Source organism: Chroicocephalus ridibundus, chromosome 4 (assembly GCF_963924245.1).
Source record: "Chroicocephalus ridibundus chromosome 4, bChrRid1.1, whole genome shotgun sequence".
NCBI classification, from domain to species: domain Eukaryota; kingdom Metazoa; phylum Chordata; class Aves; order Charadriiformes; family Laridae; genus Chroicocephalus; species Chroicocephalus ridibundus.
In genome coordinates this window covers 33858928-33875356 of record NC_086287.1, presented here as the reverse complement: position 1 = coordinate 33875356, position 16429 = coordinate 33858928, and the positions used below count along the sequence as shown (strand labels likewise).

Genomic DNA, 16429 nt, shown 5'->3' with positions numbered 1-16429 from the left:
CTCCCGCCGCCGTAGGGGCCGCCACGTCGGCCGGCGCTGCGTAGGCGGCGGAGGGCGGAGCGCCGCGCCGCGGCCGGGCTGGCGGGGCAGGAAAATGGCGGCCGGTATCCGGGAGAAGCAGACAGGTAAGCGGCTTCCCGCCGCCTGCCCGGCGCAGCGCGGCGGCTGCGCTTCCCGGGGCTGTGGGGAGGGAGGCAGCAAGGTCGGCCTCACGCTGCGGCCGGGGGATCCTGTCGCCCGCCTACCGTTTGCCTCGGCGGGGCCCCGGGGCGGGATGTGGGCGTCTCCGCGCCGCTTCGTCTCCGCCGAGGGATTCGCGCCCTCTCACTCGGCTTGAGTCTCCCGGCAACCAGCCGGCGGCCTTCTCCCTCCTCGTACCCCGGCGGCCGCTGGGGCGCCGCTCAACTGCCTCCGTAGCGGCGGGCCCGGGACAGCGGGGCTGGGGGGACCTCTGGCCGCAGCTCTCGCCGAGGGGCCCGGGGCCGTGGTGGCCCCTGCCCGGGCGGCGGCGGGCCCGGGACCGTGTTCGCAGGTGCCGCTGTGGTGTGGAAATCGCCCCCGGGGAGGGGCGTGCGCGGGGCCGGTCTGCTGTGGCCGTGGGGAGCGGGTGGTGCGGTCCCTCCGTGCCATCCGCCTTTCTGCCCCTGGCGAGGGTCAACGGGAAACAGCGTTTAATGGTGCAAAAATGAAGCTGCTGTTGTGATGCTCCTGCTGAGGCAATGCAGGGGCCTCGGAGTGCGTGCTGACCCTCAAGAAACTGAGAATACGAGATTAACAGCTACCGCTAATTATGCAGGAGGTTGTCTGTGGTTAAAGGGTTAGTTGTTCAGCCCCTCCATACACGTTACTGCAGGCTCATCACTGACTCGCTCTTCTCTGTCTCGACGCTGCTTTGTGGAGCCTTGAGCCACCCATTTGGTCATACTCCTCAAGCATAGAGCACGTTGACTCTGTAGTCCTCTATTTCCATTCCTTGCTGAAGTTTTTGTCAGTAGTTTGAGCTGTAATCTTGTCACCTTCTCCTTGACAACTGCAGTATCGTTCTGGTGGTATAGAGGACTCTGGGTGCATTTAATTAACATGAAGTGTCTAAAATCATCTGCTTAAAAATCTCAGTCTGAGTTTCTGTGTGGACCGTAAATATTTACTTGTATTCTCCATCTTTTTTTCGTACCGGAAGTCTGCTTTCTGTAATCTCATTCCTGTGGCCATCTGCCATTAATTTAGTGTTCCTTTGCAGTCCTTTACATTTCTTCTCTTTGCTACCTTTCTGTTCACTGTCTTTGAACCCTTCTTCCATACAGCTTTATTCTTTTCTGTTGTGCTTCACCTTGTTACTTGATTATTTCAGTCAGCCTTTGCCACTGAACCCATGGTGTCTTCCATTGGGGAGGTCATTCGCAAGGAAGTAGACTGAACAACTAAAAGACGCTCAGAAAAAGTCAAAAATAGATTATCATTTAGTGTTTGTATTACCATGTATGCGCACCGTCTGTTGTGACCTTTATCCTGGTTCATAACCAGTCAAAGCCTATAATTGTGCAAGCACAGTAAAAACCTGATCCTTGCCCCAGAGAGTATTCGGCCTAAACGAAAATGAAATGGCAACATAAATAAAAAAAAAAAAACAACCCACCCCAGAGACTTGCTGAATGTTTGTCATGATTATCACAGCACATCACTAGTCCGATTGCCTCTTCCTTAGTGGAGAGTGAGCTTATGCCAAGTTTTAGTTTAAATGGTAAACCCTGCAAAGCAGCTCCTTCAGCTCCAGTAGTGCCAAAATACATAACCATGCAGCTTTGTACAAAACTGCTCATATCGCTGAACTGTACAGAAGGTGTCACTGGCAGGGAGGGAGCGGAGGCTCCAGGAGCGGTCTGTAATGAGCTTTCAGGATTGCTCCATGGTATTTAAAAAAAAAAAAAAAAAGAAAGAAAAAAAGTACTAAGTGAATAGAAGGCTGGATGCCGGGGGGACTCGGCACTTGTTGCTAGCTTGCTTCTTCCCATGGTTGAGTTTCACTGCTGGTAACATGGTTTGAAAAGGCAGCACACGGGAGGAGGAGGGAGCGTCGGACTGCGAAGGAGGACTTTAGAAACATTGCCTGGGCATGGATGGATGGTGTTAGGAAAGCCAAAGTTCAGATGGAGCTGAGACCTGAAGCACATGTCAAGAGCAATGAGAACTTCTGCTGCAACATCAGTAGTGAAAACATGAATAAGGAAAAATGTTGGATCACTGCTAAATGGAGCCGGTATTTAGTGGTGATGGACGTAGATAAGGCTGAGGTACCCAATGCCGCCTGTGCCTCAGTTTTCACCAACAAGTTCTCCCACGCCTTTGTGTCACTTTGGAGTCAATCATAGAGTGAATCCTCTTGGAAAATATTTCTCCTCAAGTGAAGAAGGCAAGCATGGATTTATGTATGGTAAATCATGCTTGACTAGCCTGATTGTCTTCAGTGGTAAAATGCCTGGGTTTGTAGGCAGCAGGAGAGCAGAGTATGTCATTTGCCTTGACTGCAGCAACACTTCTGGCATTGTATCCTTGTATCCAAGTTAGGATGTTATGGGCTGGAGCAATGGATAACTAGGTAAGTAAAAAAAATGATTGGATGGTCAGGCTCAGGGGGTTGTGATTAATCAGACATACTGTACCTGGAGGTTGGTAACATCTGGAGTACCCCATGGGTCTGTCCTGTGACCTGTCCTGTTTAAAAACGCTATCAGTGACCTGGAGGAGGTGTCAAAGTGCACTCTCATTAAGTGTGCAAGTGACAGCAAACTGGGGGAATCGGTCGATAGACTCGAGGGCAGAGCTGCCACTCAGAGGGACCTAGATGGGGCGGAGGAATAGGCCAACAGGGACCTTATGAAATTCCTGCACCTGGAAAGGATGAACCCCTTGCAACGTTCGGGCAATAGTGCGGGGGACTGGGAGACCAGAGAGCAGCTCTGCCAAAAGGGCCCGCAAGGGCTCTCAGTGGGCAGCGAGCTGAACATCAGCCCACAGTGTGCCCCGACATAGCAGCATCCTGAGCCACGTTCACAGGAGCACAGCCAGGAGATCGAGGGAAGTGATTATCATCCCCCTTCTCAGCCCCAGGAGGCCACATCTAGTTACTGTGAACAGTTTGTGGCTACCAGTACAGGAAAGGTGTTGGTCAGTTAAAGGGAGTTCAGCAAAGGACTACCAAGATGGTCAGGGGCTGGAGCACTTGCCCTGTGAGGTGAGGCTGCAGGACTGGGGCTTTTTCGGCCTGGAGGAAAGGCGGCTTCATGGGGGGACCTAACATCAGCTCCCCGGTACCTGTGGGGAAGGCATTGAGAAGACGGAGCCAGGCTCCCTGGGGTGCTGCATGGCAGGAGGGTGATGAACAGCAGGCATAAACTGAAATGAGATATTCAAGCTGGATATACGGAAGAACTCTTTCACCACAAGGACGGTCAGTGCCACAGGTTGCGCAGGGTGGTTGTGGCATCTCCGTCTCTGGAGGTTTTCAAGATTTGGCTGGATAAATCCCTGAGCAGCCTGGCCTGGCCTCACAGCTGGCCCTGCTTGAGCAGGAGGTTGGACTGGAGATCTCCTGAGGTCCTTTCCAGCCTGAGCTGTCCTATGATACTCTAACCCCCCGGGGAACTGCACTGAGTGTGCTCACAAGCCTCCTTCAGCCCAAGAGTTAGAAGTTAACAGTTTCTGCTGCTCTCCATTTATGAGCAAAGTGGTGTATATTGCCCTGATTTCTGAAAGTTTTTCCTCTTTGCAAAGCTTTGTGATGATTTTGTTTATGAGTTTGAAGAGAATAGCCACTAACTTAAAGTGATGCAAATAGTCTTTTGCTTCTAGTCAAAGACGGGAGAACAGCACATAATGTATTGTTTAATCAGATAAATGAGGAAGGACTCCTTAATGAGTGGATGTGTAAGTTAGAGGTAGATGAAGGAATCTGTGTGGCTTCTGTGTTGAGTGGGAGGTTAAATGAAAGCTCATTCCTGTTTCACAGAGTTTTCCTGCTGCAAATGAGGGGTATTTTTGTACTCCTCGAAGCAGCAATTTTTTCCTGGGAGTTCTCAAAACATTTCAAAATATCTGTCAGTGTTAGTCAGGTGAAAAGGTATTTTTTTTGCTTTTTGCTGTGTTCTGCGGGGTAGGAAAAGCAGATCAGGGGAATAAAGCAAACTAGTTCCTACTGTACAGAAGGCACCTTCAGGAAGATACTGGAAATATTTTTAAGGCAAACTGTGACAGAGTATAGCCCGTGTAATTAAGGAGATTCTTTCTTCATGGTTTGGGACTTGTTTCTTTTCCTTTTGCGGCATGTTCCAGAGCCCATAAATTCTAGCTGACATGTGCCACTTGTCAGTCAAAGCTTCATAAAAATAATGAAAACGTGACTTGTGTTTGTATTTTATGATGGTTTTCCTCTCAAATGAAACATATAATAAAATCCTGGTAGTGTATTTAATCTCTATTGTTGAAGTGTAAAGAGAGTAAAGCATTATTCTGCATTATTTTCCAGTGGCTTTGAAACGTATGCTGAACTTCAATGTTCCTCCTGTTAAAAACAGCACAGGAGAACCAGTATGGAAGGTAAGAACTATTTGAACAGGAATAGGGTAATTTTATAGTGTCCAAAAAAGTTCAGATTTTCAAATTCTCATTAACTCGAGTACCTTTTCTACGTTCTTAACTTGTAGAAAATAATTTTTTGTGTGTGTTACGAATATACAGAATTGAATAGCAGAATTGCTAAGAAGAATACCTATTTGAGGTATTGGCTACTCGAAGACACAATGACTGATCCTTTAGGCAATATTTTAATGAGCAACAAAGGACATTTTTGAAATATACTTAGGTTTCATTGATACCTATTGGCAGAAACTTACATGATACCTTACAGATGAACTCAGAGAGTCAGAAAAAAGCCCATAGAAAGGGAAGAACTATTGATAGCCTTAAATTTAGGACATGCTGAGCTCAAGCTATCTTTATTAGCTTTAAAAGTAGTTTGTGTAAAAGTTTTTGTTACTACAGAGCATATATTCTGTCTCTTCATCCATTCTGTTGTCTCTTTTTTTTTTTTGCTAGTTCCTTTTTTTTCCTCTCTGCTTCTCCTTTTGTTTCCTCCTGAATGCAGTCAGAGAAATTCTGCAGTTACAATAACAAATTTCTGACAGCAGATTCCTGTTTCACCGACACTTTTCAGGTGATGGAAGTGATGAATTTATTTCCCTTTATCATTGAGTTTCTTTTCTTTTATTCTTTCTGTATTAGTAAGCACAAATAGAAGTCCATGACAAATTAATGTATTATAAATTGGTAAACGTTTAGCACACTTCAGGTTAGGACAGTAGTTCCTTAAACCTGAATTCCTTTGTCCACTGTATCCTGTATTCTACTGTGACCACTTTTTATACCGCTTTGTAAAAAGATGTGTATCTCTTTCAGGTTCTCATTTATGACAGATTTGGCCAAGATATAATCTCACCTTTGCTGTCAGTGAAAGAGCTTAGAGATATGGGGATCACTTTGCATTTGTAAGTAGAAAAAAAGAAGAACTTTAATATTTCCTCAAAATCACAAACAAAACAATGAAAATCATTTGATGAATAACTACTAAAATAAAGATTATACCCTGACTTGTTTCTAAAGTCGTGTGATATTATTCAGAATCAGGGAGTGGAAAAGTCATTCCAACCACTGTTCAGTAGGATTTCTTACTAAGTAGAGGAGGCCCCTGCTCAAAAATACGAATTATCCAATCGGTGTTTTGGGGAATCTGTCTGTACAATTCCCTCTGTATTCATACATCTTAAAATTATTTTGGCACAAACTGTTTCAAGGGGCTGTGCATATTCTCTGCTTGTCTTTTTGCATGTAGATTTTAATTGTCTCTTGTCAAAGATATGGAATCTTTAAGTATTATTTTAAGAGATTTCACATTTTTCTTTCTCCAGGTTACGTTTATTTAGTTCATTGTCATTCCCTAGCTGTGGTAATAGTAATGGAAGATCTTTGAATGTACATTTATTTTTTTCAAAACTTTATTAACTTTTACTAAGTGAAGGCTAGAAATGGAAACACGGTTTAACATGTTGACATATCAGCAGAAATGTGAGAGAAACATGTAAGCACCTTGGGCGTCTTTGTTTTAATGAGCAGGAAAGTCAAGTTTAATAGTATAAGATATGCAGGTTTTTTGTTATGCCAAGAATTAATAATTGGTGTATGAACCTTGTGGATGCACTATTTTACCTTCCTCTGAATGGGTGAATCTGTTTTTGAAGATTTGCGAAGCCTTTTCTCAAGTTTTCAATCAACTTTGGAGACCTGTATTAATATATTCAGCCAAAAATTATACAAATATGATTTTGCTATTTTTCCACGTTTCGTTCTTGCTAAAATCTAGTGAAATATAGGGAGAAATTGCAGGAAATTAAATGTGTCTGTATAAATAAATAATTTAACTTTTATAATTTTATACAAATCGGAGGAGGAACGTACTAGAGTTTTATTTTTTCTGCCTTTCAGGCTTTTGCATTCAGATCGGGATGCTATTCCAGATGTTCCAGCTGTTTACTTTGTAATGCCAACAGAAGAAAATATTGACAGAATGTGCCAGGTAACTTGCACGCTTAATGTTTCAAATGAGTAGACGCAACAGAGATAGTGTATGTGAAATAATCCTGCACTCACCGGAGTGTGACCATTTTATATTTAGTTCTTGTGTGTGTGTCTGAACACCTTTGCTTGCATTTTTTATATATTAGCACATATTTGTTGAAAAAATATTTCCCAACATTTTTACATACCAAACTTCAATTTCCCAGAAAACAGAAGGGCAAATATGTCTTCTGTGTTTTGGAGAGAGAGTTTTGGGAGTGAAAAGACAGATGCAGGGGACACAAATCAAAATATAGGTAATTCCATTTAAACAGAAGAAAAAGCTATTTTAATGAGGGTGGTGGAATGCTGGAACAGATTGCCTGGAGAGTTTGTGGAATCTCCATCCTTGGAGATGTTCAAAACTCAGCTGGACACAATCCTGAGCCGCTTGCTCTATTTGGCTCTGCTTTGAGCTGGGAGGGTAGGACTTGGATAACCTCATTTTTTCACATTCTCTGGGAGGAATTAATGGAAGGTCGACGTCTTCACCACAGGAAGGAAGAAGAGCAAAGGGTACTTTTGGTCAGTGGTAAGGTGTGGAGCAGTAGTTGCTATCTGATAGCTTAAATTTCATTTCTGGTTTTTGCAGTTCTGTGCTAGGTTAGTTATATCTAGTTACGTAGTCAAAACACTGCCTGTGGGGCTGTGTGAACAGAGCGCTAAGCACTTCCGAAAATTTAGTTCCACTGTGGATAATTGGAACCTCACATAGTAGAAGAATGTTTTTTAATTAGTCAGAAATATATTAGTACTTATTCAGGAAAAAGGTTGTGTTTTTCCTTCCTTTTAGGATCTTCGAAACCAGCTTTATGAATCTTATTATTTAAACTTTATTTCTGCCATTTCGAGAAGTAAACTGGAAGATATTGCAAATGCTGCCATAGGTGCTAATGCAGTAACTCAAGTGGCTAAGGTAAGAAATTCCCCTAGTCTCTAACGTTAAAGATACTACCATTACAGGTGTTCTTGCATTCTTACGTGACCACTTCAGCGCCATACACAGCTTTTCTGACTGAATCATGAACAAAATAAATGTTTAGCTAGATTCAGTGTCAGGCATAGATTTATCGGGGCAAAAAAAGCGAATCTACAGTCATCTCAGTGATGCAGTTTAGTACTATGCTTCAGCTTAGTCAAAAGTCCAAGTGCTGCAAGAACTTTGTGCTCAATGATAAAGGGAAATGTAGTGGTTTCAGGATATTCCCTATCCCATCAGCTCAATGAGTACATCCAGTACATATATAATGGGGTGGGGGTTTTAGCTCCTAAATACATGAAAAGTACGTTATGAGTGCAGTTGTCACTTTAAATAGTCAGTGTACTGCAGAGGTGGATGTTTCATATGTACGTACACACTGTTCTTCAGTCCTCTACCTTTATGATTTAAAGACAGGTAGCAGGTATGTACCTTCTTAATTTTATTGAATGCCTGTATCAAAACCTGCAAATTATTAACTAATTGTTTTCATATGTATGTAAATACATTCACTTCTTCTCACTCCTGTTAGTGAGTACTACTGTCATGAGAGAAAGAAACTGTTGTGAAATTAAATGAAAAATACTAGTCTTGTTTAAGCCTTAGGTCTTCAGCAGCAGTAAATTAGTGCAGGACTGTGAACTAACTTTCTTAAATCTGTTTTTCTGTTGTGATGTCCCATTAACAGATTATGCTATAGAAAGGCTTAATTTTTTTCCTGAATGGACAGGTATGCTTTCTTTTAATAGGTAGTTCTGTAAAAGGTTCAAAAACAAGTAGCAATAAATCACAGATAGGTTTTTTTTATGCTGCTTCACTCTGGACTGTTCTGACCATTATTCCTTGATTTCTAGGTGTTTGATCAATATCTTAATTTTATTACTTTAGAAGATGACATGTTCGTATTGTGTAACCAAAACAAAGAACTTGTTTCGTATCGTGGTAAGTAAAATTTATATAGAAATAGTACTGGAATGTATAATGTTGAAGGTTACTTTTGAAATTGTGGCTAATACCAGGCAATGATTTTATTTTGCTTTGATCTACTTGGAATTCAGGATAATGTTAGATGCGTAGTTTAAAGTCATGAAGGAAGCAGTTCTTAGATACTTAGATACTTCTTCAGCATCTTTACTACATGGCTGTTGTAAAATTGAAAAATAATTAAGTATTTTTAAATAACAAATTTAGTAAAGCAAAACTGCAGTATAGGCATTTGTGGATAATAGGTCTTTTTATACATGGAATAATAAGTAACCTGGTCTAATGGAAGGTGTCCCTGCCCATGGCAGGGGGGTTGGAATTAGATGATCTTTAAGGTCCCTTCCAACCCACACCATTCTATGATTCTATTTAATACAGAAAAAAGTTCATATTGTTTGCACATGTAGATAGACACTCTGGGCGACTGCTGTGTTTACACACCAATATTTAGTCATAATCCCTTCTGCAGTTCTTAAGGAATTAAGTGTTTTGTTTCTGTGTGAACGGTCGGTTGGAAAGTTACTGTAAGGACTGCAAAGCAAGAAAGATGACTTTAACTGCTAGAGTTTCTTGTATGTTCTAGACAGTCACCAGTTGGTATCTACTTTTCTTATTCAACATGTGAAAACGTGTGCAGGTGTGCAAGGTGAGATGGTTAGGATCAGGGGCTGGAGTAGCGCAGGGAAGAATCTGGGAAAGGGCAATCTGGAAATGAAGAAATGCTGATTGCTTCTGTAAGCACGTGAGCCAAGCATGTCAGCTTCTTTGTAACGTCTCAGAGTTGCAGGTGAAGTCAGCCTCATGGAACTCTTCTTTTATTTTCTGGGGACTTCTGTTGGACCCGTTTTGGAACCTAGCAGGGAAACCAAGTGGCTGCCTTAGGTCAGTTACCTCTACAGCTATGGTGCTGCAGCAGCTCAAGTGAACATATATACTAGTTGTCATAATTGTCCACATGGTTTTTCACCCTCCTTTGATCTGATTTTTGTGCTCCCCTGACCCGTTCAATATGCTAAATCAATAGAGAACTACCGCTCTGCCTCTCCCACCCCTCTTACTCAAATGGCTAGCTGTTACAGAGTGGGTTGTCTTGCTGCCCCTGCTGTAGTTTCCCTCATCTTCTCCTCCTTTTACATCAGAATTAGTAATTTCGGAGCTGCAGAGTGTTAGTTTGGTTGACTCATTCCATAAAAAATACCAGCTTATTTATGTGATCTACAAATCCAATGCAAGGGAAGCAGCAGCACTGTTTAAGTCAGAGACAAGGTATCCCTTTTTTAGCAGCAACTCCTCATTACTTCAGTGTGGTCACAGTGTCACACCCAGTTAATTCCCGATCTATTTGGATGCACTGAATACTTGCTAGTGACCAGGTGGAGATGAGAAGCCTCCGTGTGTCTAACATTTAGCAGTGAGATTTTTCTTCTCTCTCGCCCAGTTTCTAAATTCAGTACCTTTCTTTAAAACTGCATCCGTAATACTGAGTTTTGTCACACAGGGGATTGATTCTGTTATCAGAATATCATTTTCATTTGAAAAGCAGACTTTTTTTTTTTTTTAGTAAAACCTGGTGTTAAGAGTTTTAGTAATAATTGTTTTGTGAAGTGTTTGTGTATGTAAAGATACTTGACCAGCTCTCATAATATTCCTGCTATCTAACAAAGAATTTGAATTAAAATGACTGAAAACGTTTTGCACCCGTTGGTTTTTATGTGGTTTGTTTTCCTCTCTCGGGCTGCTGAAATTTGCCATATGACACGTGGTTTCACACTATGTTTAACCCAATCTAGAAGTGGGCTGTTTCCAAAAGTTGATCGAACAGAAATCTAATCTCCCGCAGAGAGTGATTCGTTTTCCATTAGAGCGCTGAGCCGATCCATCTTGCTGTGTGAGGTCTAGATCTGACACAGGCAGGCAGCAGGAGTGCAGGGGTGAAGAAGAAGTCGTCTTTTTTGCCTTTGGAGAGTAACCCTAGCAGGAAACTGCCAGTTTGTGTATAGTTTCATAATCTACATAAGTCAATGTAAATCTGACGGTGATGAGAGACGGCTGCTGTTCCTGCATCAGCACTGCCATGTGTGGCCACGCATGTAGCTGAATGGGTGAACTAAGAACAAAAATAACAAAAAAGGCTAATTTTCAGCTTCCTGATTTCCTGGCTGTATGACTGCGTTTACAGAGAGGTAATACCAGGACAAATAAGCGTGATAACATTCTTCAATTATGTAAAAGGCTTTCACAGATAGAAAGGAGATAACACATTCTCTCTGTCCAGGTAGTAATGGACAAGAAGTGATGAGCTTAAATTGCAACAAGAAAGTTTCTGGTCAGATATTAGGAGTGCTTTCTAACCTTAAAGATAGTGAAATATTAGAATAGATTACCTATAAACATTATGGCATTGTAATGACCAAGAGGCTCTGGGAATTGGTTTAGACGCAGGAATAAATAGGTTTGACTCATCTTTGGGCAAGAGGACTGACTAGATAATCCCTCAGGCTACCTCTGGTTCTGTTTTTCTATGACTGTGTAGAAGAAAGAGTAAATGGGTAATAGTGGTATAAAGTTGATGTTCCTGGCACCCTATTTGATGCTATTTGAATGCTTCTTCATCAAATTTGGGTCGATTTTGTAAAACAACAAGAAAATGTAGGAGACCTAAGCTTACTTTTATTTAATAGATGCGTCCCCAATAAGCGTGTTACAGTGCAGAGAGAGGAATATGTAGAAGACATGACAGAACGTTTTACTGAAAGATTATTAATGGAGTTTCTCAAAGGTTGACCTAAGGGGCAGTAATATTGAATATTTGTGTTGATTGCTATGGTACAAAAAAAAAAGGAATGTGCTTGTAAAATGTGCACATTGCACAAAATTAGAAGGCACTGACAGTATGCAGATTACTGCAACATCATAAATGAGTACCTTAAACATAATTGTAGAGAGGGAATTAAATTTTAAAGTTAAAAAAGGCAAGGGAATAAAAATAAGATTATTTACCCCCTGTAAACTGGGAGACCGTTAGTTGGAGATAATTACAGAATGGTAGCCCCAGTTAATTTCAAAGTTTTGTAATTACAGAAAAATAAGTACTGGGAGCAGTCTGCCTTTCTTGGTGCTGATATTTCAAAACTTGAACTCAGAATAAAAAAAATGCTTGGAGGGGGCGGCACTCCTATTGCTGCTCTCATCCTAGCAGCCAAGTGAAAAGTTTGACTTACTACATATAGCTGCTGATAGAAATTGCTAATATAATCCATTTCTCTAAAGTTATTAGAGGACGAAAGCTGTGAAGAAAAAAGCCCTTTTAAAGCTAGAGAATGATTATGGCTGGCCATGCATAAATTTGGAATGGAAGGCTTATTAATGTTCAGAGCTTTGAAGTTCATTTTTGAAGAAAGACTATAAGACAAGTAATTATGTGAGAAATTTTTAAAGGTAAAATAAAACAAAGGAGGATGGGATTTATGACACGAATCCTGAGGTAGTGCTTGAGTTGAGAATTGTGATAAAATTAGGTTTGATATTTCCTGTTGGCTATTATGTTCTTGTCAGTGTTAATTATTTAAGAGAAATGTTGCTACGTGTCTCTTGTTCTGACCTAAATAAGTGAGGGAAATCTTTATATCTCTAGTGTGAAATGTTTTAGAAGTTGTGAATTACCACTAACCTAGAGACTCACAGTGAATTTATTTAAAAAATAAAAAAAGGGAAAAATAAAAGGAATTTCCCTTACGAGAGGTGGGATTTAGAATTTTTAAATATAGATAATCTCAAACCATAATTCTCTTTAAATTACACAAGTAGTTCTTGAGGATTTTATATCTGAAAAATGGTTTCCAAGTCAATAGGCATTTCTGTTCTGTAATGTCATTTTCTAGGAGGTTTTTAGTAATGCAATACTAACACTATCGAGAAGTTACAGTATGCATTGTCAGAGACAATTGGAAATGATTATGTCATGTTTGACCTTATACAGTGAGCAATAATTAAGTTCTCCCATTTTTTTTCCTCAAAAAAAGAAATAAGAAAAAGGGGGGGAGGAGCTAGTGGATGTGCTAAGAAGGGTATTTCACGATTTGATCTCTTCTGCAGCAAAAGCTGTTGGCCATTAACAGGCATTAGGTAAGAGGAGGATTGCTATCTCAGTATTAAAAAGTGGCATGAACTTCTTTAACCCTGTTCTTAACTCTTTTCCACACTGTTTTAGCCATTAACCGACCAGATATAACGGACACAGAAATGGAAACTATAATGGACACTATTGTTGATAGCCTCTTCTGTTTTTTTGTTACACTTGGTAAGTTTACAAATTCTAGCATATTTTCCATCTGTTTTCCTTCCAGAAAAGATCCATACTCAATGAGATACCTAGAAGTTTAGTGATGTCATATAGCAAATTAAAGGCAGAATTAGATCTGTGACAGAAATCTTAATAGTTCATGGGGTGGGTTAATGATCTTGCTCAGATTATTGCTGTACATCACTGCAAAAGACAATAAAGGCTGTCCTGCATGTGAGTTGAGTCTTAGACTTCAGCAGCAATGGGAGAATAATACTGAAATGCAAAGGTTTGGAGTCGTTGTTTATACAAAATCTTAGTTTGCAGTGAAGATCAATAGTGCTTTGAGTTTGGATTTGTAGCTCTCAAAAAAAAACCCTACAGAAAAAGAAGAAAAAAACACCCTCGAACAAACCCTGCAAAGATCTAACTGAAATAACTCAAGGAATAGGAAGATATATTAAATTTACTTATTTTATTGTGAGTTTTCTTGATGCTTAGCTCATACATTTTTCACAGTGGTGACATTTAATCTAAGTTCTCACTGAAATCAGTCAGTCTGAGTTAGCATTCCTACAAGGGGAGCTGGAGATCACGAGGGGGCAGTCTGCTCAAGAGACATTGCCTTGAACATACGGAGTTCTTTCAAGTGTTAGTGTGATGCAAATTAAATCTCTTCTACTCAGTCACTTAAACTCTATGTTATTGGAATTTTCATATTTATATAGGTAAGTGAGGAACAGTAGCTAAAGATTTTGAAACCTGAAAGCCAATGGAAAATGTGCTTTTGAAAATAACATTACTCTGCAGGGAGTTATAACTGATAAATTGTGGTGGCAGTGGTGGTATAGTACTTACTGTTTTCAAGGGACTTCTGACCTTTTGAAACTAAGTTCTAATGCTTCTGTGTGAGGTAGTTTGTCCCCTCCACGGTACATTTGGTTTCTTTCTTGTGTACAGTGTACTTCTCATAAATTCCTGTATGACGTATTCACTTAACTTTTGTAAAACTTTATTTAGTATTTCTATATTGTATTTTTTGTTTCATAGATAAAAACTGCAAGAGAGAAATTTAATATGTGTTTGTATTGTCCACTTGAAAAATTTAATTTCAGAATGTTACTAAAAATTTGTTTTATGAAAAATACAGTAATTTATAATCCGAGAATTACAATGCAAGTAGAAGTCAATGTATCTTTTATTAGGAGCTATTCCTATAATCAGATGCTCAAGAGGAACTGCAGCTGAAATGGTGGCAGTGGTAAGAAACTATTTTCTGAACAAATATCATTGTTTTAAAACTTTCCTAACAGCTAGTTTACTTTTCTCTATACTAGGCGGAGATTTAGTGTCATTGTATCCTTTTCCTTGTGAAGGAAGGAGATACTGGAAAGGAGATACACCAGCTTTCCTTTCTGACTTCAGTTCTATGGAATTCATATGTAGAAAATGTAATATTATGAAATCAGCTGAGGAGAAACTTCAACGTGAATAATCATTCCTAATCTAGAGGTTTATCAAGATTTTCTGATGGGCATTATAATTACAACCATTAAGCTGTATCTACACAGTTTAAAAAGTGGCTGTCTGGCCTGGGTTTTTCTGTGTGCCTTATTAAGAAATATTTAGCTATCTTACTGGGAAACCCCCTAAGTACAAGACATTTTTACAATGTCAAAGTAAACTGACGCTGAACTTGATCATCAAGTTGGGGTGAAGTTACTAAACTAAATCACAATTAAAAATCTCTCCAGCACTGTCTCTATTAGGAGTCACTGTGCTTCATTTCTTCCATCTTCCTCACATCTGTCTGTGTCGGTGAAGCCTTACTACTGATTAAACCTAAGCGTTCCGTGTGCACGCATTCATATTGAGGGTAATCTCAGTTTTATGAAACACTTAGCGTGGCAGCGTCTGACAGCCCAGTTTGCTGCTTCTGCTGTGGTTCCCTCTTGGTGCCTCCTACTGGTAGTTTCTATTCGCATGTTTAGGGAGAGGGTGCTAATTGCCTGGGAGGAGATTAGTGGACCTAAAGGAAGTATCTGTGTAGTCCTGGATATAGATATAAATGCTGGAGGGAGAATATAGAAGGAAGAGATTTCTGTCTTTCTCTTGTGCGGTGGACCTAGGCTTTCTGCAGCTGAGACATTTATAAACTACAAAACAGCACAATAAATCTTAAAATGTTGATCATATAAAGAGTTTAGGAAAACCAGTGGTTTGTTAAAAGCTGTTTTATTTTTCCCCCCCCTCAGAAATTAGATAAGAAGCTCAGAGAGAATCTAAGAGATGCCAGAAACAGTCTTTTTACAGGTGATACGCTTGGAGCTGGCCAGTTCAGGTATGGTGTTAGTAGTAACTGTGTATTTTTATTTCTCGTATTTCAGTTGTATGAAATACCTCATTAGGATAAGTCACCACTGTACTGAAAACTATCTACAAGAATTTGGTTCAAAATCCTATATTAAAAAATGTACATACTCTTAAAGGAGCATAACCCATTTGAAAACTTTTATAGTTAATAAGCGTGCAGTCCTAGGACAGCGAGACAAAAATTATTTGGCGAACTGGGTAATTTTGATCAACCTCTAAACCCAGCAAGAACCAAGCTGCTGCAATTACACTCAGTTTACAGGACCACAATACGCGGTTGGATGTCTGAACATATCTGTTATCAAACTTTAGTCCATTAAAAAGAAAGAAATACCCTTTTCTCACTTGTGAGCACTTTACCAGTTGTAGTTATGTCAGAAGCCAGTGTTTCTCAGCTGATCCCTATATCTACCAGAGGAGGACTGCTTAAGGACTACCACTTGGATAATTAAATAGTTAAGGACTGTTGAGTCATGACCATTAATCCTTTGAAGGGAAAGCGGCGTGAGAAAAGACATTGTGGATGCTTGCCTGCTGTGTATACCATTGCCCTGAGATAGCCAGGCTGCCTTAGGAAAGTGTATTACAGGAGTTTATACTGTACATGAAAAGATGGGATGTATTGGGAAGACTGTAGCTGAAGGAAATAGTTATGATCTCCTAACTGGATGTAAAATATTCGTCATATTTTTATCTCAAATTAAGAGTAGAGCTCGGATAAAAGACAGAAAAAACATCAAGGGTGGTAAAATGGAATGAGATTGAAAAGTATTAGGAGAGAAATAGCTGTGAAATACCAGTTGTCTCATTTTCCTGGGAACTGAACTGTAACCACTGTTTTTCCTCCAGAGGGGTCACTTGTTTTCCTGATAGTATAGCATCATTACCCTCAGAAAATCAAAATTCAAGGAAAGGGAAATGTGGGAGCCTTTAACCAGTTAAATGGCTTCTGATCTTTAGTTTGGTTTTCAGAATCAGGTTATTAAGGTTCTTGAGATCATATATCTACATAAAATACTTACTGCAAGGAAATCCAGAGCATGGAATTAACAGGCATTTACTCTGTTCAAATGTGCTATAATTTATCCGTCACATTTACTGTAGGGTTAATGTACTTAAGGGAAATGATTGCAATGTTCTGTCAA

The 16429-nt window shown here is 40.2% G+C and overlaps 1 protein-coding gene across 1 annotated transcript in view; it reads left to right on the top strand.

The window, feature by feature from the left end:
* Positions 1-31: 31 nt before the first annotated feature.
* The window catches only part of SCFD1 (sec1 family domain containing 1), a 54235-nt gene continuing 37837 nt past the window's right edge, over positions 32-16429 (top strand). The window contains exons 1-9 of the mRNA XM_063332155.1: positions 32-125; positions 4523-4593; positions 5452-5540; positions 6535-6625; positions 7460-7582; positions 8500-8587; positions 12840-12929; positions 14117-14172; positions 15167-15252. Of these exons, the coding sequence (XP_063188225.1) occupies positions 95-125; positions 4523-4593; positions 5452-5540; positions 6535-6625; positions 7460-7582; positions 8500-8587; positions 12840-12929; positions 14117-14172; positions 15167-15252 (725 nt within the window). The 5' untranslated portion in view covers positions 32-94. The remainder of the gene's footprint in view (positions 126-4522; positions 4594-5451; positions 5541-6534; positions 6626-7459; positions 7583-8499; positions 8588-12839; positions 12930-14116; positions 14173-15166; positions 15253-16429) is intronic.